Genomic DNA, 22,042 nt, shown 5'->3' on the forward strand with positions numbered 1-22,042 from the left:
AACTAAAATCCCTGGGCTTCACAATGGGGGCATAATATGGAAGGCGGTAGACAGAGGGATGGAATGAATGGGGTCCAGAAACCTTCAAGCCTTTCCAACTCCTAAGTGTTATGATTCTAGTATAATCAATTGCTTTTTCTGTCAGTGGTGTCCAGAGTTGACTTATCACCCTTCAAAAGATTTTTATCTCTGCAAATATGGTCCGGTTTGGGAAAAGAAACCCTGTTCTTTCTGGGTGTAATTATCCCAAGCTGGGAGCATTCTGGACTATTCCATTGGCTCATTATTCCGTAACTGTTGTCCTTGAGAGATAGACTCGGAGCAGATACGGAAATGAAGAAGGAAGGGCTTGGTGACTCTGGCAGGAGGAGTGGCAGTGTGGCATACTCAGTCAGAGTCAGACACCAAGGACTGCCAGCAGCTAGCTAACCAAGGACTGCCAGCAGCTAGCCATGTTCTCACAGGACTGTAGGTCGTTGGCAGATCCCTGAGGCTTTCTGGTCAGATACTCTTATCAAATGGTTCTGTGGGGACTCTGTCTCAAAAAACTAAGTAGAAAGTGGTTGGGGGAAAACATGTTAATCTTTGGCCTCTACTTGCACATACAAACATGTACAAATGCATACCTTCAAAAGCATATATATTGTAAGTGCACACACGTGCATGCAAATATACATGTGTACACTCACATCCTGACACTGTTGAAGCCCTGCAGTATCCTCAAGAGTCTGACTTAATGTCCAGAGCTGCCACTGAGTTAGTCACTGTTTAATATCACAGGGGAGAATAGAACACACCCATAGGGAAGCCTGTGCACGATTCCTTCCTCTCTCTTCTTCTTTTTAAAGACAGTGTCTCTCTACATAGCCATGGCTGTCTTGAAACTCACTATGTAGACCAGGCTGGCCTTGAACTCACCCAGATCCACCTGCCTCTGCTTCCTGAATGCTGGAATTAAACTCATGGGCCACTACACTCTGCTCCCGAGTACTTTTCTCAACCTTAAGAACTCCTTTGAAGTTTATTTAATACTAGGTACTTTATGTCCACATTTCAGGGATCCTTAGACTCCAGCTGAAGCAGTTTATGTAGGTCTTTCTTACAGCACCGCGACAGTCCTGTTTCCACCATGAAGGAACAGATGCTCTGACAAATGGCCACCACTGCCCATCTGCACACTCCCGTGCTAACACATAGGGCCATTGCTTCCTGGGTTGAAGCTTGATTATGCCACATTTCACTGCAATCAAAAGCTTTCCTTGCAAACCTCACTTCAGCTTGTCCCATTGCCTTCATTCCAGGAAGGCGATGGCAGTTGTGAGTCACCAGTAGCATACTCTTCCATGTAAGTGAAAACAAATCTGTTGTATGGGTGTGCTATGCAAGAGAAGAGGAGGTTGTTATCTGGAGGCAAGAGGATTCCTAATTGTGCAACAAAGCATTTCCTTGTACACTGCCTTAAATAATCGTTCCTTTATTTTCAGGGGCTGCATGATCTCCCGTGGCGGGCTCTCTCCCATGTCAGTAAGCAGTCATGAGGGAGGCGCGCTTAGCGATGCACCGGTGTGTGAAGGGCCTTTGACGGAATGCTCACTGCATCCATTGACGCACTGGGAAGTCTGAGGTCACAAGCTTGGCTGGGACACATGAGCCCAATAAAGAGGCTGGTTTTGCCCTCCTGACACAAAGCCAGACACTATCAGCTTCATTGTGCACTTGGGGTCATGTGCTAACAAAGAGGATTTCTCTGGTTATAATCCCCCTAATGATGGCTTCTCCCAGCCTCCCCCCAAACCCCACCAGGCCCCGTGGCTTGGCAAGCCCGAGAGAATAAAGGCAGCATGGTGCTTGGCTTTTGAACTGAGTTCAAGGCAATTAAAGTCAAGGGCTAAGGAGAGAAGGAGGGGGCTTAGGAACAGCTTCATAATAAGCAGTATGGCTGGAGCACTCTAAATTAACTCAATTAGACAGAGCCCGGTTTAACGGGGAGGGCTGGCGAGAAGCGCTCCCCTCATTAAATTTGATGTTAGAGGAGCTTCTGCTGAAATTAAATTTGTGTTAGCTGTCTGAGTCACGTAAAATAGCATGTGCACGGGCATGCACGCGTGTGCACACGTGCAGGTTCTGTGATTTGGGTGGGAATTTTGAGAGGGGAGAGGAAAGGGCCAGCGCCAAAAAAGACAACAAAGGAATAGAAAAGAAGATTTGAGTGAGCGAATGCCCCAGAACCCAGGAGTGGAGGGCAAGGCGGAAATCCAGGCAGAAAACAGGTGCGAAGCCTGACCAGGTCTCCCAATTAAGAAGCCATGGGCCTCGTGCAATGCGGGCTTCTGCTGGGTTGCCTGGGCTGCGGAATTCTGCTCGGAGTTCGGGCTCAGTTTCCCCGGGTCTGCATGACCCTGGAAGGCGTGCTGAACAAAGAATGCTGCCCGCCCCTGGGCCCTGAGCCGGCCAATATCTGTGGATCTCAAGAGGGCCGTGGGCAGTGCACAGAGGTGCAGACAGACGTGAGGCCCTGGAGCGGACCTTATGTCCTTCGAAACCAGGATGACCGTGAGCAATGGCCAAGGAAATTCTTCAACCGGACATGCAAGTGCACAGGTGAGGGTCTGGGGCAGATGCTGCCCCTCTCTGAATCGACCTTGGAGGAGAATCCTCCCTGGGGAAGCGATCCCTCCGGAGGCAGAGAGGAGAGTGATGACGACAAACGGTTAGGCCAGCTGTACTCAGTAAGGCTGATGGATGGGCTGGTTACATCTTTCACGCCCTGTACATGTACTTATGAAAACGAAGCCAACATTATGTGGGCTGAGCCCGAGTTTCTGAACACATGCCAACATACCTTTGGCTTGTTTGTTGAGAGGGGAGGCTGCAGAGATGGGGAGGCTGCTTTGAAACTACAACAAGTCCTTTCAAGATGGGTCGGGGCCCCTCTTGCAATGGGTTCACACTTGCTGAGGCGTTGGGTGCGGCTTGGCATCCGGCAGCAGGAGAGGAGGCAGGTGCTGCCGAGTCCTGACCTCAGCATTTCCCAGGATCTGAATAGAGCAGGGCAGGGTCCGGCCGACTTGTTCAAGCCAGGACTGGACTGTAACTGTCAAAGTTGGGGAGATGAGAGTGGGAGCAGCTTCCTCACTGGGGTGTTGTGAGGGATCAGTGGCTTCTGTCTACCGTTGTCTGAGTTCTCTGACCTGCTCACGGTCCTTCCTGCACAGTCCTGTCTCTCTCAACCCGTGTTTCCTTGAAACCATCTTCCTGTATCCCACTTCTGGCTTCCAGAAACCACGCACAACTGTGATGACCACGCAAAGTATGCCAGGGCATCTGAAATAGCCAAAGTCTGCAAGCAGCAGACATTGTCACTCAGCAGCCAGGTGCCTGCAGCCTCCCCTCCTGCAATATTTCTGCCTTCTCACATGCTGCAGAAACGTAGGAGAGCACAGGCAATCCAAAAGTCCTGCCCTTACAATTTTGTATTGATGTAATCGCTACCACGTTAGAAGTCCCGAGAGATGGACCCTAGGACCTGGTGTACGCCAGGCAAGTCCTCGTAATGATTTGGAATTTTCAGGTCCCAGTTTTGCTCTACACGTCAGTTGTCACAAAAGTTATGATGGCGTATTGAATGTGTATTGCCTGCTTTTGAGCCATTGAAGCATTTGCTTTAATGGTCAGGTCATAGGATTTTCAGTCCCACAGGGGGCATTACATTCCACACTTGTGCTATTGGAAACCACACTAACATGGCTGACTTTTGCTCTGAACCTCCACAGCCGTCTATGGTAGTTATTTCCATGGCAATGGGTGGCAAAAGACTGTCTTTCAAAAGCTGATCATCTCTGTTTTCGAGGGTTAGAATGAAGCAGTTAGCTCGTCTTACCCCACCAGTACAATTTCCACTCGGATACTGAAAGCACATTTGCTTTTAAAATAAAGTGCACGTGTAAGCCACAGGTCACAGCAGAACAGAAGGCATGCTTGCGATGTGTCTTTGTTGAGGAAGTATTCTGAATACTCAGCAACTTGGGTCAGAGTTATATACTTTCAGATTGACTCGGGAGCCGCTGTTCCCCGAGGCAGTGGGTCAGGGGTAGGGCCTGTCTGCAAGTTCCACATGTAAAGACATCACATTTCCAGAGGCCAATTCCTAGAAGAGGGGCTTCCTCCGGGTGTTCGGAATGCATCTCCCACCACTGACCACACTTGCCTGCCCTTGAGGGCCATCCTCTGCCTGCCCGTGGTTGACCCCCTCTCTGTGATTCATCTGCCTCCGACTCCCTCAGGACCATTGCTCATTGTGAACTGCGCCCACACATGTGTTAAGTTTGCTTAAGATCTGCTGCTCCTAAAACTTCGTTTGATAAATTAGTCCTTTTATTCAGCTTTAAGAAGTATAATTGCCCGGGGGGCAGAAGAAATGGCTCAGCGGTTAAGAGTTCTACCAGAGATACTGAGTTCAAACCCCAGCACCCACAAGGTGGCTCTCAGCCATCTGTAACACGTTACCGAGTTGAGTGGGATCTGATGCCCTCTAGAGGTGTGTAGGTGTACATGCAGATGAAACACCCAAATACGTGCATAAACAAAGGTTTTTAAAAGCTGGGTTGCCATACAAAGTTCTGCACACAACCAACACATTTAAAAAGTTGTGTATACATGTATAGCCTCACTTCCCTGTCCTGGTTTTGCAGGAACACTCAACATGAGCTTTAGCCTGGTAGCACATTCTTCATGGACAATAAGTTATCTTTCACAGAGCTGTAGGGTGGACGGATACTCAAAACTTAGTCACCTTGTGTCCCTTAACTCTGTGTTCATTCAAAGGAGAGTTTCCTCCTCTGCCCTCGTCCCTGCTAACCACCACGCTCCTGTCCTTTCTGGTTAGCTGGCCACTTTAGATGCCTTACTTGGGAGGAGCCAGGCGGCATTCTACATGTGGGGGGATTTGTCTCACGAGCATAGCGTCTTTCAGGCCCATCCACAGGCTGGAAGAGGTAGATGCTGGTCCTTCCACCGCTTCCTCCTCTTTTCCCAACTTACTGTGAAAAGGGCTTTGCTTTTGAGATTGTGGAAACTGAACCGAGAGCTCACACCCTCAGTCCCCTTTGGGTCCATCTTTGTTGGCTGGATGTCTGTTTCCCCGAGCCTTGAGACACAAAACTAAGTTTGTTTCCCCGAGACACAAAACTGTCTTTATAGAGACTTGCAATGGGATGTTTTGCTTTGTGTGTGTGTAGTTGTCACCATTCTGTGACATGTCAAATGTTTCAAAGGCAGACAGGCATATGATGTTCTATTTTTCCTGCTTAAAGAGTGAGTGATTTGCCTTGTTACTCTGTGGAGTTTATACTCGGCTGAGCATCCCTTGGCTCCAGGAGCCTTCAAAAATCACTTGCAAAAAGAACACCTGGGACCCTCCTGGCCACCCTGATGTTTCTAAGGCAGAGATGGAAATTAGCATCTGACCAACAGAGTGCTGGTGACCTTTGCTGATTCCTTGAGGAAAATAATGAGTCCAGGTTTTGTACTATAGGCTTGTAAGAGAACCTTTAACCCCATAAAGGAAGACAAGGAAAACTAAAGTAAAATAAACAAATCCTGTGGCCCAATTCTCCGTCGAGTGTTTCTCTTTCCTCTCTGTTGGGATAAACTGGGAACACAATTGCCGAATGCAGTTGTCAGGAATGGAGCGTGAAAGTCAGGAGACTTTGGTGTTGGCCGTCACATTCTAAGGCTCACCCTGAGGCTCACCCGACAGTTAGCATTTATGAGCCGATGCCAGCTGCAGCTGTGTCTTTGGGCTTTTGAAATCCTTGGGCACCAAATAGTTTTTGAGCAGTTGGCTGAGAGCTTCTTGTTTGTACAAGCGACTAAGTGCCTCATTTTCCAATCTCTGAAATGGGCATAATGACGGAACCACACTGGAAAAGTCCTTTTGAGCTCTGCAGATGAAAGAATCGGCTCAAGTATAAAGTATTGTTATTAAAATAATAGAATCTCTAATTAAAAGGAATAGGCCATTTAGGCTTCCTTGTAAACTCTCTAATCGGTGGTCGTTAAGCTTAGTTAGGCTAATAGCGTTTTTGAGTTTGGGCCTTGGAGTGCATGTAGGGACATGTGGTGTGTAGATGTTTTCTCTCTCCTCGTCCTAGTCTTAAGTCAGGAGAGGATTTTCACTTTTAAATCTAATGTTTGCTTAAGAACACACTGGGTGTGAGTTAGATTGGAATCATCTTCCCACCTTTGCCTGTTTTCCCAACAAAAACAAAACTTAATCTTTAAAAAAATGTGTTCCGCTTGTATTTCCTAACATTGATGCATGAAGGGGAGGGAGGGGTAACTCATACTAAGCTGGTGCAAAATGCAACCAGGAAACTGGAAGAAATATGCAGCCTGTGTGCCAGGCTGTCACATTTTTAGTATTTTGATAAATTCTATAGGCCAGGTCTGTAAGGTAAAAAATAGAAGGGACCCAATGTACATTTAGAAAATGTCAAGATTACACATGACAAGTAGCAACCACTACCTGGTGAGTGGCTGACTGTGTGTGTGAGCATGCTAGTGTGTGTGCATATGCTTGCGCATGTGTGTGTTTGTGCATGTGTGTATGTGCATGTGAGTGCTTGTGTGTGCATGTATTCATGCATGCATGTGCGTGTGTGCGTATTTGTATGTGTGCATGTGTGCATATGTGTGTGCTTGTGTATGTGTGCATGTGTATGCATATGTACATGTGTGTGAGCTTGTGCGTGTGTGTGTGATGTGTGACTCTGCTTCCATTACAATTCTGTGCTCATCTTAGTTATGAAGCAGGAGTGCTTGTTTTCTCTTTTGTCAGATCACAAACCTCTGGTTCTTTATGTTTTTACTTCTGCAGTCACAGATGTGTTGATGTCTCATCGTGCACAGGTGCCCTCCCATTTCCTCTACAATGGTGCCTTATTTATGTCTGTATTCCCTGGTGTCTAAAATGTGTCCTTTCCTAATGTTCAGTGTTCCCTCCATCACTCACTTAAGTGACATTTGCTTAGCACCGTGTCCATACCATGTTATGTAGAAAGGGGGCAATGGATTTAATGTTCTGGGGTGTGCCGTAGAGATAAGTGAAGACAAGGCATTGCTCTGACATTTGGGAAGTGGGGTTTTCTAAGACTTTCAACAGAATACATGTGGAGCCTGTGCCCGGGACACTGTGCTCTGGGGTCTATGTATCTAAGTATGTATGTATGTGTGTGTGTGTGTATTTACAAGAGCTCTGTGCAGCAGAACTCTTATGAGAGGTCTAGTTGAAAGCCACTGGCAGTGGAAATTTGTTTAAAAATATAAAAAGCTGTGGGAACGGAGGAAGGCATATTGAAAGTTGTTTTAAGACTATTTTTAAAAGTAGAATATCTTTTATTTTTTTTCCCTTTGGCAACATCACACAAGTAAACAATGCTTGTTAATCTCATGTACCCCAACTTCCAGAGACCCCAACTTCCAGAGACCCCAACTCTCCCTTTCTGACCTTTAGAGCAACTCTAAGTTCAGGTAAAAATTAAGTCAAAAGTACAGAGGTTTCCCATGAAGCCTCTGCCATGGCTGACCCCACCTACCTCACTGCCATGAAGCCCCTGCCATGGCTGACCCCCCCCACCTCACTGCCATGAAGCCCCTGCCATGGCTGACCCCACCCACCTCACTGCCATGAAGCCCCTGCCATGGCTGACCCCCCCCACCTCACTGTCATGAAGCCCCTGCCATGGCTGACCCCCCCACCTCACTGTCATGAAGCCCCTGCCATGGCTGACCCCCCCCACCTCACTGCCATGCTCCCTTGTTTAGTCTTGATGGTAGTAGGTGGTAGATGTTCGGTGCATTATTTGCTGCATAAACAAACGGGGAAGACTGTTGGGGTGCCAGTATTTCCAACACAAGAATCGTGATGTGCAGTGTTGTGCAGAAATTACAGCATAAGCCGTGAATGACTCAACTTCAGGCCTCAGCAGTCAAAAGTAGTTTCATGTCTTTTAATGTAAGGATGTTTCAAAGTCACTGCTATGAAGTGTTTTTTTTTTTTTTTTTTGTTCTTCTTACTATTTAAAAACATTTTTAGGACTGTTTCTAATCCACAGAAAAACTGAGCAGAAAGAATTGAGGAGACAGAGGAGACAGCTCAACGGGCAAAGCATTTGCCATTCATTCAGGGGGGTCTGAGTTGGGATTCCCCAGGGACCGTGCAGAAAGTGAGTCTCAACGTGTACTTAAAAAAACGATATCTCTATAAGTGCATATACGTATATTTTACTTGGGTCTTTGTGACTGAAGGTCTTTCATTAAGGTCTGGACAGCATGATGAGCTAGGTATTGTCTTCAGACGACCCAACTAACCTTCCAAAACTTTATTATTTATTTTCAATTCATGTCTATGAGTGTTTGCTTGCGTGCATATACATGCACCAGGTATGTTCATGCCTGGTTCTAGGAAGATTGTGGAAGCCAGAGGAGGACATCAGATCCCTTGGAACAGGAGTGAGTTTCTTCAAGGTGTGAACTACCATGTGCATGCTGGGAATTAACCCTGGGTTCTCGGAACCAACCCTTCAGTTCTCCATGTGCACATGTAATCCCAGAGCTGGGGGCTGAGGCGGACAAGTCCCTGGAGCCTGTTGTCCAGACAGACAACTAGCTGAGTTGGTGAGCCCCAGGTTCAGTGAGAGAGTGGTTTCACAAATGAGCGAGAGTAGTAGAAGAGACTTGATGATGACCTCTGGCATGCGCATATGCACATACATACATACATGCACACACGAACCCACTTAGACATGTATGGACAACAACAGCAGCAGTAACAACCACAACACACATGCACACTCGAGTGTCGGGTGTGGTCTTTGTGGGGCTACAATTGGAGCCAGCTGAGCGGCCCCACGTCCATACCTGAGTAGTGGGGGAGCGTGGATGAGGGAAAGGCTAGCTGTAGATGATAAAGAAGAACAGAATAAAGGCCAGGAGGGCAGATCAGTCAATACTGAAATGCCACTAGTTTATTTTTCACCACTCTTATGTACCTTATCCAAAAAGGGGAACACAGTATCCACGGTATATGGAACAAAGAGACTTTTCTTCCTCACTTATCCTGAGGGTTCAGTAACCACACCTTAGCTCCAACTTCTCCTTCCCTAGCCTTGAGGTCAGGATTAGCCACACCTCAGATTCAGGTCTGTTGTTATTTAGACTAAGACAGCCGAACATCCTACTGTAGCCACACACACACACACACACACACACACACACACACACACACACACACACACGCTGAAAGCAAAAGGCACACATATCCTTTGCCCATCCTGCCTGATGCTGGTCTTGTTTCCTTTCCCACTGAAATTATCCCGTCTGACTGAGTGCTCAATGGACTAGGACGTATGTATTCTTTGAACGTAAAATTTTGTTCAATGACTTCGTATTTTCTTTCTCTTTCGTTTTGTCCCGATGATGCTGGGAGTAGAAACCCAGAGCTCCACCACTGAGCCAGCTCTCCTTGCTGCTTACAAATGAATAAGTAAATGGGACCCCAAGTGGCCAAGGGAAGGCAGCCCAGGCCCTTCTGTCTTGCAGGGACCCAGCCGGGGGTGCAGTTCAGTGATAGAGCACAAGAGTAGCATTTACAAAGCTCCAGGTTCCACACATCCAGAGCATGGCATAGAGAGGATCGATCATGACGTTAAAAGGCAGGCAGGTCGTTCGCTCCAGCAGGCAGGGATTTAGGAAGATAAGAAGGTGTTCCAGGCACGTGTAGGTACAGGTAATCATCTTGGGGTCACGAGAGGCCGACAGGGAGCTGGTCATCGGCATTACGTACATGGAATCACTTTAATGTTCTGGAGATCAGCACCTTTGTCTTCTCGTGGGAATAATAGCTGTGCCCAAAGGAAACCCACAGGTACCAGGTGCAAAGGCAGGCAAAGAACTCAGGCTTAGGTACCAGATCTCAGGGACAGCAGGGACAGACGCCTTGAGTTTGCTCACTAGTTCTTGTCCCCTGGGTGTGGGAAAGCAGAGTCATTTTGTTGCAGGCAGCGCATTCTAAAGGATTTGTGCTTCTTGCCACTGTGGTCTCTGATTCACTTTTATGATCTGCCAGGCACCATTGATTTTTGTCTAATGCTGTCTCCTTTGTGAAAGAAACCAGCAGTTTTAGAGTTAGATGTCACCCAAGTGCTGGGAGTCAGCTTCTTTGCTATTATTATTATTATTATTATTATTATTATTATTATTATTATTTTTAAGATAGGGTTTCTCAGTGTAATCCTGGCTGTGTTGTGCTGGTAGAACGGGCTGGCCTGGAACACACACAGGTCCACCTGCCCCTGCTTCCTGTGTGTTGGAATCATTAAATCAATGGGTCAGCCTGTGCGGGTCACAGTGTACGGAGATTAGCAAGATCACATTGGGTTGGGATGAGAGGGTGTGAGAAGAGAGTTCCTTTGCGAGGGCTGCTGCAGGAAGCCTTCACAGAAGGAACACAAGTTATTTTCTGCTAGTTCTGGAGGTGGAAGCCTGAGAACAAGGCGTGAGCAGGGCCGCTGCCTCCTGAGATCTCTGCCCTTGGCTTCCTGATGCTCTTCCTGAGGTCCTCCCTCCCCCTGTCCTGTCCTGTGCTTCCCGTGTGTGTGTGTGTGTGTGTGTGTGTGTGTGTGTGTGTGTGTGTGTGTGTGTGTCTGCATGGTCTTCCCTCACCTGTCAGGGCCCTTCTTGGCCCCTTGTAACATCTGTCCCACTGAGAATTTCCTTTTTGAGTGTATAACCCCACACCCACTCCCCCCCGTTTCTACATCCCAGGAAACTTTGCTGGTTATAATTGCGGAGGCTGCAAGTTTGGCTGGACCGGTCCCAAATGTGATGAGCAGAAGCCCCGTGTGCTGCGGCGGAATATCCATTCCCTGACTGCCCAGGAGAGGGAGCAGTTCCTGGCCGCCTTAGACCTGGCCAAGAAGACCGTGCACCCAGACTATGTCATCACCACGCAGCACTGGCTGGGGCTGCTCGGACCCAACGGAACCCAGCCACAGATCGCCAACTGCAGCGTGTATGACTTCTTTGTCTGGCTCCATTATTACTCTGTTCGAGACACGTTATTAGGTGGGTTCCCCTATTGGCCTAACATCCATTATTAGAAGCTTGGGTATGTGTTGGGGGGTGGGGGTGGGGTAGAAGCCATTTGATACAGGTTAATTAACCGGGAAGCAACCTCAATCGAGGTTACTTTTTGGACTGGCAGAATCACCGAACACCACCTGTAGTTCAAATGGGGCCGTTCCTTCCTGTTCCGCAGACACTTCTAAACTCTCCTAGTTTATATTCCTGGTCCACAGCCTAATCCTAGCCCTGTGTGAAACTTAATCCTCAAAGGCATGAGCTGGTGAGGTGCAGGCAAACTCCTTTTGAATCCAGGGGGGAGCGATGGGGGGACTCAGCTTCGGCTTGAAAGCTGGCTCTTCTGGCCTTTTGTTCAAATTAGAGATTTCACTGAACGTTGGCCAGGAGCACAAGCATTTCCTTGTTCAGAAATTCAGTGTCTGCACTGGAAATGCCGGGCTCCTTACACACACACACACACACACACACACACACACACACACACACACACCCACACACCATCACCGCACTGTCCTCCGCGCTGGAAGTTCACTTGAGTTTGCTTCCCAGAAGGACAGGCGCCTCCTGATGACCACAGCTCTCTCCTTGCACTTGGAGGCGGGTCTCGTGGGTGGAGCTCAGGTGTCCAGGCTTACGATGGATGACAAGTGTCTTTACCTTCTCGCTGGCCACAAGCACCGGGCTCATATCACCACTTTTCTTTTCTTGAGCATCTAACTCAGGCACAATTACCCACAAGGCTAGGCGAGGGGAACTCTACGTTGCTATGGCTTGGCGTAAACCTTTCCTTTACAGCACAATTCCAAAATGTTGGGCGGCTCCTCGGATCCCACAAAGTTGTCCTTGAACTCCCCTTGGGCATGTGCTGTAGTGCCTGTGACTCCAGCCCACACACACAACAGAAACAAAAAGTGACGCTTGTGAAATATTGAGGACTCCCCCCCCCCAAGCTAAAACGTGGGGACCGGGTGGCATATGGCTCAGGAGGCCGATGGACATGCATGCCATCAGTCAAACAGCTACACCTTCATTCCCCCGTTACTGGTGGGTTGGGGAGAAGGCATTGTTTTGTTCCTGGAGAGTTCTGGTAACAGTCTGCACACTTGGCTGCTGTCCCTGCCTCTGGGTCCCCTCCCTGGGGTCAGGGTGGACTTGGTCTGGTGCAGTCCTCACTGGGCCCCTCACTGGGTCCCGTTTTTTTGGTATTGTGTCACTCATAATTTTGGGATAGAAAACTTGGAACTTTTTTATAGTCAAAAAACATTTTCTAAAAAGGCTCAGTGGCCGACAGCAGCAGCAGCAGGAGCTCTGCTTTTAGTGTTTTTAGAACCTGCCTTCCAGGTAAGCATCCATCTTCCTTTATCGATAGATGGGGGGGGGACGACTCCTCCAGCTGTGAGCCTTTATCGCTTTCCTGTCATTACTCCAAGGAATTTTTGTTTTATGAGACTGTAGCCTCTCAGGAGGAAAGGGAAACTGTAGTGTCTGGTCTTCTCTGGGAACTCAATTTATATTCATGCGGCTCTCTGGAGTTAACACAGATACCTTTGAAAGAACTAAAGAGAGATGATGTTCCCGCCTGTCACCGTAAGCTGCTAAGAAAGGATGGAGCACACACCAAGGAGGGTTAATTGCTCAAAGCTCCTCGCTAAAATCGGCAGCTCCGGTGGCCAACCAAATTGCTTCCAGCATATGTTTTTTTTTCTTCTGCTCTTGGTGACCATGCATGTCAACTGGTGGTTCCTGCTGGTGGATGCCTGAGGCAGAACTCGTTTGCAAGTTCTTTTTGGTTGTATAAAGGCTGCATTAGCATGGAGTGTGGCTGAAGCTGCTACATTATTAAGTAATGTGTCTGTTAAAAGTTTATGCAATTTCAAAGAACAAGCCAGAAAATATCTTTAAAATCCATTTCATTTAGGTCCCAGTGAAGGGCATTTTTAGACAGCATTATATTTTTAATTCACCATTGTGAAAAAAAATTAAAGTAGGTAACAGGACACTGACTACTGAAAACGACTTGGGTTTCTGGTTCTCTGCTAAAAAGTCAAACTTTTGAGAAATGAAAGACTGTTTTGTGAAAGTGTTAATTGCTTTTGAAGCCTTTTTTTATTATCGTTCTTACTGTTGCTTTTTAATAGACATATTGTTTTTAAGCTAAAACACTGTGGACACACCCCCAGCAAGGTTTAACATCTCAAATCTTCTGTGACCTCTGTTTCCCAATGGTTCTAGGTCCAGGACGCCCCTATAAGGCCATAGATTTCTCACACCAAGGGCCTGCGTTTGTCACCTGGCACAGGTACCATTTGTTGTGGCTGGAAAGAGATCTCCAGGTTGGTACAAGCCTTGCATTCAGTGTCTACAAAGCGTTTGCATGTAGGGAATACACGCTGTGTAATATACTTATTTCAGTCATGACTAGTGAAGAAAACGACCTCACTCAGCAGCCCAGACAGCTTTGCTTTCCGTGAGCGTCGAGAATCTAAAGTATGCTCTTTTGACAAATTACCCGTGGATGATGGTGCTGTGAGTTTTGCCCTCCTGCTGTGCGTTAGATCTCCAGGCTTTTTGTCTTTCCAATTCGACCTACCTCCTATGAATTTAATACTTTTTCAGATATCACATGCATGCAATTATGCAGCATTTTTCTTTTAAACCTGGTTCATTTCACTTGGCAATAATGTCCCTCTAGGTTCATCTACTTTGCAAATGGTAGGATTTCCCTCTCTGTTAAATCAGGACAATTGCATTGTGCTTATTTACACATATGCAAAAATGCATATGTGAGATTTACACATTTATATGGATCATATGTGAATGTATTTTCATATATTGACTTCTTTTTTTTTACCTTTTGAAAAACCAAAGTTGTTTATCACACTTAGTGTGTGTGTGTTATGTGTGTTTGAGCATGAGTATACGTGTGCAGGTCAGAGGACAACTTGTAGGCACAGCTTCGAATTCAGGCTATCAGGTTTGGCTACAGGCGCTGTTATCCATGAGACCGTCTTACTGGATCGTGTAGTTCTATCAGTCTCTAGTCCTTCAACAACCCTGTGAGCTTAGTTAAACAGACAGACAAGAGGCTCACAACTTTAAAGACTTCCTCAGAATGGACTCAACTCTGGGCTTTCCAGTTCCATACATGGCCGTGTAACATTCATCTCACAACTTATCTCCCTCTCAAAAAAGCCCAATGGTTGGACCTCACAGTTTTACAAATTGTAGGAGTGGAGGCAAAACTGTGAAGGAGGTGTCAACGTTACCTTGAGACTCTGTTTCCTAGGTGATGTGACAGGCAAATGTGGGCTCAGTCATGCGGAGTGGATAGGACGTGACTGGTTTTAGATGGTTCACTTTTGATAGTATACATTTGCTTCTTTGATTTTTATAAAATGTTTTTTTTTCTTAAGGAAATACACACAGTCCCTGACTGATTAATGAGAAAGCTGATATCCATGCAGAAATCAGCTTCCTAATTTTAAACCCTAGTAGGATACTGGGCTGTGCAACCACAAACCCTGAAGAGGCCTCTCCTCCAGGTCCTTTGCCCCACAGAGCTCTGAGCAAATGTCCTCTGCCGGTAGCCTGGGATCATCCCATGCATGTTCCCCAACACAGAGCAATAAAGAAGGGAGGGGGCTGGATAACATGTGAAATACGATCTTTCCAAGCAGAGAGGCACTGTCCCTCTGGGCAGAGGAAAGGAGACAGTCGAGAGGAGCCGGGAGACCTCAGGGGTGGCATGTCTAGGCTACTGTAACTTAGGGAAGACTGCATGATTAAAGGCAGGTGAAACATGGAAGGCTTGACACAGAGTTAGCGTTTGACTGATGGGAGCTGTTCTAATTAGCACTCTGCAGGCTCCTTCCTAGTTCCAGCTTCTCCGTCGATTGTGATTGGAGCAAGAGAACACATCTGTCTTGTTCACTGATGAATCTTCAGACCAAGGTTACATACCTGCAATAGAATTGCACTAATACTTTGCTATTCTATGGCAGGTAACGATCTAATCCTAAAATCTCAGTGAATCTTATTCGCCAGTCACCTAGCCCTCAGTGTACCACAGAGCAAAGTTCACATTCCAGTTCCTGTTTAACAGGAAAATAAGTCAGACACTAAGTGGAGAGTCTTTCAGACCCCAGACTGAAACAGCAGACACAATGGACGTCTGAGTCTTGAAGAAACCTTCTTTTGAGAGCTGCCGAAGTCCCTCACCCCCAGTGAAATATTTCTTACGGCGCCTTTGGGACTTCTTTGATTTTGTTTTGTTTTTGTTTTTTGTACTGTGTTTTTTTTTTTTAATTACTTGGTTTCAGAAATATTTGTATGTTTTAGCCTATTTGATTATATGGAAATCTTCTACAGTCTACTGTTTTACGCATGCTATCTTTTGGAGTGCATTAACTTGCTGGTTGTATATGGGATGGTGAGCGCTGTGGTTCTATGGACCATCTCCTTCATATGAAGATGCTGTACAAAGCCGCCTTCCAAAGTGCGACCTATTAGCTTTGTGCCCCAGCCATGTGACCATCTGAGACTGTCTTCTCTGCCTTGACGCAGTAAGAACAGGGAAAAGGTTTTGCTTTTAGGTGAAAATGAGTTTGTTTCCCCAAACAATGAGAATGCACGGCAACACTAAACTTGTCCCCTAAACTTTCGAACCTAGTATAGCATTGCTGTGGACGTGGAGTCCGTGGAGCGGGCAAAAGAACTGTCACCGTTACCAAAACAGAGAAATTCATTAGCACTAACATCATTGGGGAATTATACACATGCCGATGTTCTAAGTGAACTGACCTTTTTGAATATTGGAATTCAATATGTAGCACCAGTTGATAACGTGGCAGCAAATGCTTTTGTCTGACTTTAGAACCCAAACTCTCAGAGATACATTGACTTTTGAAATCCATCTGATTCGCGTGCCAGCCTTTGTGTTACTCATGTTTGTGTAGCATGTGACACATACCTTGCTTTTAGAGACTCCTGGGCAATGAGTCCTTCGCTTTGCCCTACTGGAACTTCGCAACCGGGAAGACCGAGTGTGATGTGTGCACAGATGAGCTGCTGGGAGCATCGAGGCAAGATGACCCAACCCTGATTAGTCAGAATTCAAGATTCTCCACCTGGGAGATCGTGTGTGACAGGTAACACCACCGAGCTCTCCAGACCGTTTTCCCCCAGTTCTGGGTGATAGACACTACATTTCTTTATATTTCTCTCTGTGGTACATGGAGTTATGTTTACATGTTCATGAAATTTTTTTTTCTTTTCATGGGAGGCAGGAATTTAAACTCACAAAGCTCTCAAGTGAAAAAGTAGACTCACGGAAATGATATTGGTGTGCTTAGGCATCATGTTGACACCAGAAACATGCGTTTACCCTTGGGAGCAGTTCTGGCATTCAGCCAACACTTGCTGGGCATCAAGCACATTCTTGGTGATGCAACCTTGCTGGGCACACAAGGATGAATAAGATCCAGCCTGTCTGCATTTACAGAGATCAATTTGTGGTAAATGAGTTACAAAGCAGTCTGAGAAGTTCTATAAGAGGTGTGTGTATGTGTGCAAGCATGTGTGTGTGTGTGTATGTGTGCAAGCATGTGTGTGTAAGTATGTGTGTGTGCCTGCGTGTGTGTGTGTGTGTGTGTGTGTGTGTGTTCATGAAGCCAAAAAGAGAGTCAGGACAAGTCCACAGGGTGTGGAGCTGATGGTTCTGAGACAGAGGGTGCTACAGACCCTGGTTAGATGTGGGGGAGGCAAGGAGGGTGTGTGTAGATGGAAGGTTCTAGATGAGGGAGCACCACACATGACTCTCCCAAGGCCTCTGGAAGAAAGTTGGTGTCTGTCTCACAGGTTCCTGAGGAGCTGTGCAGGACAGAAGCACAGACTCCTGGATGTGGGAGGCTCAAGTGTTAAGCTACATGAGCAAATCGGTGGCCCAGAGGCCTGGAAGAATTCTTCCTTCAAAGTTGTCCTTTCCAGGTGCAGTTCACTAACCCCTCTGACTTTTGGGGATCTATTCCAAGATTCCCATGGGGTACTTGACAGCACAGATAGTACCAAACCCTATGCACTCTGATTTTTCCTACTTATGGTCAAATCGAATTTATGAATTAGGCACAGTAAGAAATCAACAACAACAACTAATAATAAAATAGTACGATTAAAATAGTGTTCTAAAGTAAGAGCGATGCGAACATAGTCTCTCTTTTCCTTTCAAAATACTTTAGTTTCTCAGGGCCCTGCAGGGTTATTTGAGACAAGAGCTGACTGCAGGTAACCAGCTGTGGGAAGGAAAATTGTGGATAAGGAATAACAACTGTGTCTCTGAAAAAGATTGCCCAAGAGGCTCCTCTGCATTCCTTCATTTATTTCTTCTCTCTCAAATCCCTGTGCTTTAACTTGTACAACCTTGACTCCTTATCCTCCACTGTTTAGTGACTCTAGGGCTACCTCCCTGGCCAGTGATGTCCCTGGGCATTTGCTGTTCTGAGGGTCCAGCCCTGTCACAGGAAACTGTCTTCTCTATTCTGCACACCCTGAAGCTCTCGGGTCAGGCCTCTGCTGGTAGGATGTTGTAGACACCTTTGCTCAATTTCACTCAGTACCATAGAACACCACTTCCCATCATGCCTTTGTCTACTCGTAAGTGATATGAAAAGAGGTTTCTGTGATCACATAAGTCTAGAGAATACGGGTTCAAAATGTGTTTTGAAAAAAACTACTTTGGACATCTAGAACTCATTTCACAGACTGCCTCCCCGTAACAAACTTTGGAAATGATGCCTTGGAGGTCTTTTATTAGCTGGTGTTTGGGTCCTGACATCCTCCATCTTTGCATGTGTGCTCACTCTCTCGCCTGCCAGCTGCTTTCCCTCACTCTTTGAAGCCCATGCAATAACGTCTTGAAAAATCTACCTCTGTCCATGCATTAATCTTCTGATGCTGAGACTTCAGGCTACCAGCAGCACGTGTTGTGAACCCTCTCTCTCAGCCTCGAATCTGCCACCTAACTACTAATACCCACCTGTGTTCACACAATTCCCAGATATGGTTTTCATTTTTCACGTTGAAACATTTTATTTCATGGCCCTACAGAGGAGACATAGTAGCTAAGGGTACTTGATGAAAAATCACAAAAACCGAAGTTCCAATCCTGGTACTCACATAGTAAGCTGGGAATCCCAGGCAAGACTGTAAACCCAGACTCACGGAGGTTACAACTTAAGAGAGTTGATGGTGTTTGTTGGCTCCTTGCCAAGGAAACATAACCCTCAGGTTTGCATACTTCTATACACATGTGTGCATGTACTCGCATAATGAGTATGAGAACTAAAAATGTTGCTATTTACACATCATAATTTATTTATAAATATGTTACACATTAATGACTTTTAAATTGTAATTATTTAATAATTATCACAGCTATTGTAATTATATGAATTATGGGGTATAATATTGACAACTTTGTATGTGTGTGCGTGGGCACGGGTGTGTACATGTATGGATTCAATGTAGGACTATAAAACCGAGGGGCTTGAGACTTTTATCATTTTAAATATTAAAAAGTGTTTTTGTGCTGCATTTTATCTGTATAATTTTATCTGCTTTTCTGGCTTCCTGTTTGTCTCCAGTTGACCTAAAATGTTTTTCCCAGCTCTAGAGATATTGCTCCCAAACTGGCTTGGTTCAGTTTAGCAGAGACTACCATACCGCCCCTTCAATTCTTTTCACACTCAATGACAATTACAGTGGCTGCCATCCTGCTTGTAAACCCTGTCCCTGTCTTTTTGAACGGAATGGTAATCATTGTCACATTTACCCCTGCAGTCATGTTTTGGGCATCCGCATTTTTGAAATGTCTCTCCATGGTTAGTTTCCAGGGTAATAATTTTACACCCAGTTTTGACCGTGTAAAGTGACTAATCACCATGGCCCTTACTATTTGTTCCGATACCGTCCACAAAGTTAAGGCATATTGCTTCTCATTCTACAAATCTTAGCTTGGATGACTACAATCGCCGGGTAACCCTGTGCAATGGAACCTATGAGGGTTTGTTAAGAAGAAACCAAGTAGGAAGAAATAGTGAGAGATTGCCAACCTTAAAAAATGTGCAAGATTGCCTATCTCTGCAGACGTTTGACAACCCACCATTCTTCCAGAACTCCACTTTCAGCTTCAGGTAGGCACTGACTCTTCTACAGCGGTTCTCAACCACCCGTTGCTATGACCCTAAATTTAATACAGTTTCTCATGTTGTGGTGACCCCCCACCCCAGCCATAAAATTATTTTTGTTGCTGCTTCATAGCTGCAATTTTGTTGCTTTTATGAACTGAAATGTAGATACTTTTGGAGAGGGAGGTTTGCCAGACTGCATTCTCCTGGGATCTGAGCTGAGTGTGGTTTCTAAAATGCGATTCTGGGATCATAACCACTGGCATGTTTAGCATTTGGTAAGGAATGTACATTGTTAGGACCCCATCTATCCTTACTGGGTGGGAAACACTAAGAAAAGTTCATGAAAATTTTCTTCAGTGATTCCAAGGTCATCTTACTTCTGAGTATCACCGTGTCAAGGTGTAGACAGACATTTAGAATTTACTGAAAATTCAGACAGGGAAGAGAGGCGAGTAAGGGAAATACTGGGGTGTGTGTAGAAGGATAAGTGTCTTCCCACGAAGCCAACGGGCTCTTTCACTGAAATGTATGAACATACAATTCTATATTTTGGGCAGGACAAAAAGTCCCGGCAATAAAAATATGAAGGGAACCAGTCCCTGACTTTCAACAGAAAACAGTAGAAAACAAGAATAAAGCGGAACAGCTATTCTGTGCACAGAAGAGAACAATGCAACCTAGCAGGCGCAGAGCAGCACTGTTGAGTTCCTTCCCCTTCTAGAAGATCATTGCGAAGGGGTGAAGTGAAAGAAAGCTCAGCCAGTTAGCAGCTGAGCCTCTCCCATCCTTATCCAGTGTTAGACTAGAAGAAGATGGCCGGATACCTCAGAGACTCTTGCCAATCTGTACTGAAGTCACTGACACTCTGGTTTCTCCCAGGAATGCTCTGGAAGGTTTTGACAAGGCAGATGGCACACTGGACTCTCAAGTTATGAACCTCCACAATTTGGTTCACTCCTTCCTGAATGGAACAAATGCTTTGCCACACTCGGCTGCCAACGATCCTGTGTTTGTGGTACGTTCAGAGACTCAGATCATACGAAACTGTCTCCACGTAATCTATCGGGATCATTGGGTTTTTGGTGCAGTGAAGGGTTGGTGATATTCCATTCTATGTCATTAATATGATCTCTGCAAATGGTAGGTAGCATATGAAGCCCCTACTCAGAAGCCAATCCTTTGGCGATGGGTTGGATTTAGATAAACTTAACCAGGAGTTTGCAGTCTAGAGGGTAGTTTACAAGCTAGCAGAATTCTGTCAATAATCCAACAAGGTGTATGCCTTACATAAGCACCGATGTGAATTATTTTCACTGGTAAATGAGTGGTGTTGAAGAGTGTTAACTGCACACAAACCGCCCTCACAGAGCGTTGCCTGTAAGAAACAAGGGCTTGGTTAGCCAGAAGAAGGTAGGGAGAGGGATGTGGCTGGATGAGAATTACAAATGCACCACCATGGTGGTGACAGAAAAGCCAGATTTTGTGTCACGTACTTTGTTTGGGCTTCATCCTTCCCTGAGAAGAGACAATTAGAGAGAGTTGGCACCATCTACTCAGGGACTTGCTGGCTCCTTGACACCCCAAGCGCAATGCATTTCTTTGAGAAATCTAATTTTAGCCTCACTTTAAAACAGAGGGATTTTGAGAGTACTTGGCAAGGGGTTGTCAATTTTAACATTTCAAGCTACACTAGTTCTTAAAGTTAGTCTTCCAAGGAGTTCTCCTGAGACAACTTAAATGGAGACGGTGCCAGCTGGGGCCACAGTGTGCAGCTGCTCATCATGATGGCCCTCTGGTCACATAGCTGTGCATCAGAACATAGGCTTAGTTACCTATGGTCAAGCAAGGTCTGGAGAAGGAGGAAAGATGAATATGGTACAAGATGTTTTGAGAGAGTCCAAAGCCATATCAATTTTATTACAATATGTTGTTATGGCTCTCTTATTTCATTTGTTTTGTCAATCTCTTACTACTCCTGAGTGATAAGTTACATTTCATCATAGGAATGCATATACAGTGTATATGAGGTTGACTATTACCTAGGTTCAGGCATCCACTGAGGGCTTGCAACATACGGTGTCTGTTTCCTTTTACAACAGATGAACGGGGTTGGATTATTATAGCTCTGTACAGGGAAAGGATGGAGGATGGTGGAAACTCATGGCCAATGGGCACTGGAAAAGGCTGTTAAGCTTTGGGTTTGTGCCAGATGATTTGTGGAAACGAGTATGGGAGTTTCACTCTGGGTCAATCCTGTCACGAAGAAAGGGTGATTCTATCATTGGGTACTCAAAGCACTTATGCATAGGGGAGGCAGACTAGACACTGTTTATTGGTAAATCAGCAGCAGTCATTTGTAGCAGACACTGGGTAGTTTGTCTGTGCTCAGACATGCCTATAGGGTTATATTGGCTGGGTCCTGATCTATTACAGCCACAGAGGGCCCTGTCTGATGCTTATGTCTGACAGAGCGCATCCGGGCCTCGCTGACAGTACCAGGCAGGACAGCTCCTGGATATTGAGGTTGCTTCTTCATTCTCAAGCACAGCTCGTTAAAGTTGGCCGAGAAGATTTATAGAACAGCAACACTGGCTGCCCTCAACTCACACTACATACTTGTGGGCTCTCTTCAGAGCTGTGTGTCTTAGGTAGATGATTCAGGATCCATCATGAAAACAGATGTCTCCTTCTGTGCTTTAACTTTTGGTAGCATTTGG

The 22,042-nt window shown here is 45.9% G+C and overlaps 1 protein-coding gene across 1 annotated transcript in view; it reads left to right on the plus strand.

Moving 5' to 3' along the window:
• Window positions 1-2,291: 2,291 nt before the first annotated feature.
• Window positions 2,292-22,042, plus strand: part of Dct (dopachrome tautomerase) — a 34,283-nt gene continuing 14,532 nt past the window's right edge. Inside the window, exons 1-6 of the mRNA XM_051195230.1 lie at window positions 2,292-2,601; window positions 10,825-11,124; window positions 13,375-13,475; window positions 16,123-16,289; window positions 19,149-19,328; window positions 20,205-20,340. Coding sequence (XP_051051187.1) covers window positions 2,307-2,601; window positions 10,825-11,124; window positions 13,375-13,475; window positions 16,123-16,289; window positions 19,149-19,328; window positions 20,205-20,340 — 1,179 coding nt within the window. The 5' untranslated portion in view covers window positions 2,292-2,306. The remainder of the gene's footprint in view (window positions 2,602-10,824; window positions 11,125-13,374; window positions 13,476-16,122; window positions 16,290-19,148; window positions 19,329-20,204; window positions 20,341-22,042) is intronic.

The sequence above is a fragment of the Phodopus roborovskii genome, unplaced genomic scaffold, assembly GCF_943737965.1.
Source record: "Phodopus roborovskii unplaced genomic scaffold, PHOROB, whole genome shotgun sequence".
Classification (NCBI taxonomy): Eukaryota; Metazoa; Chordata; class Mammalia; order Rodentia; family Cricetidae; genus Phodopus; species Phodopus roborovskii.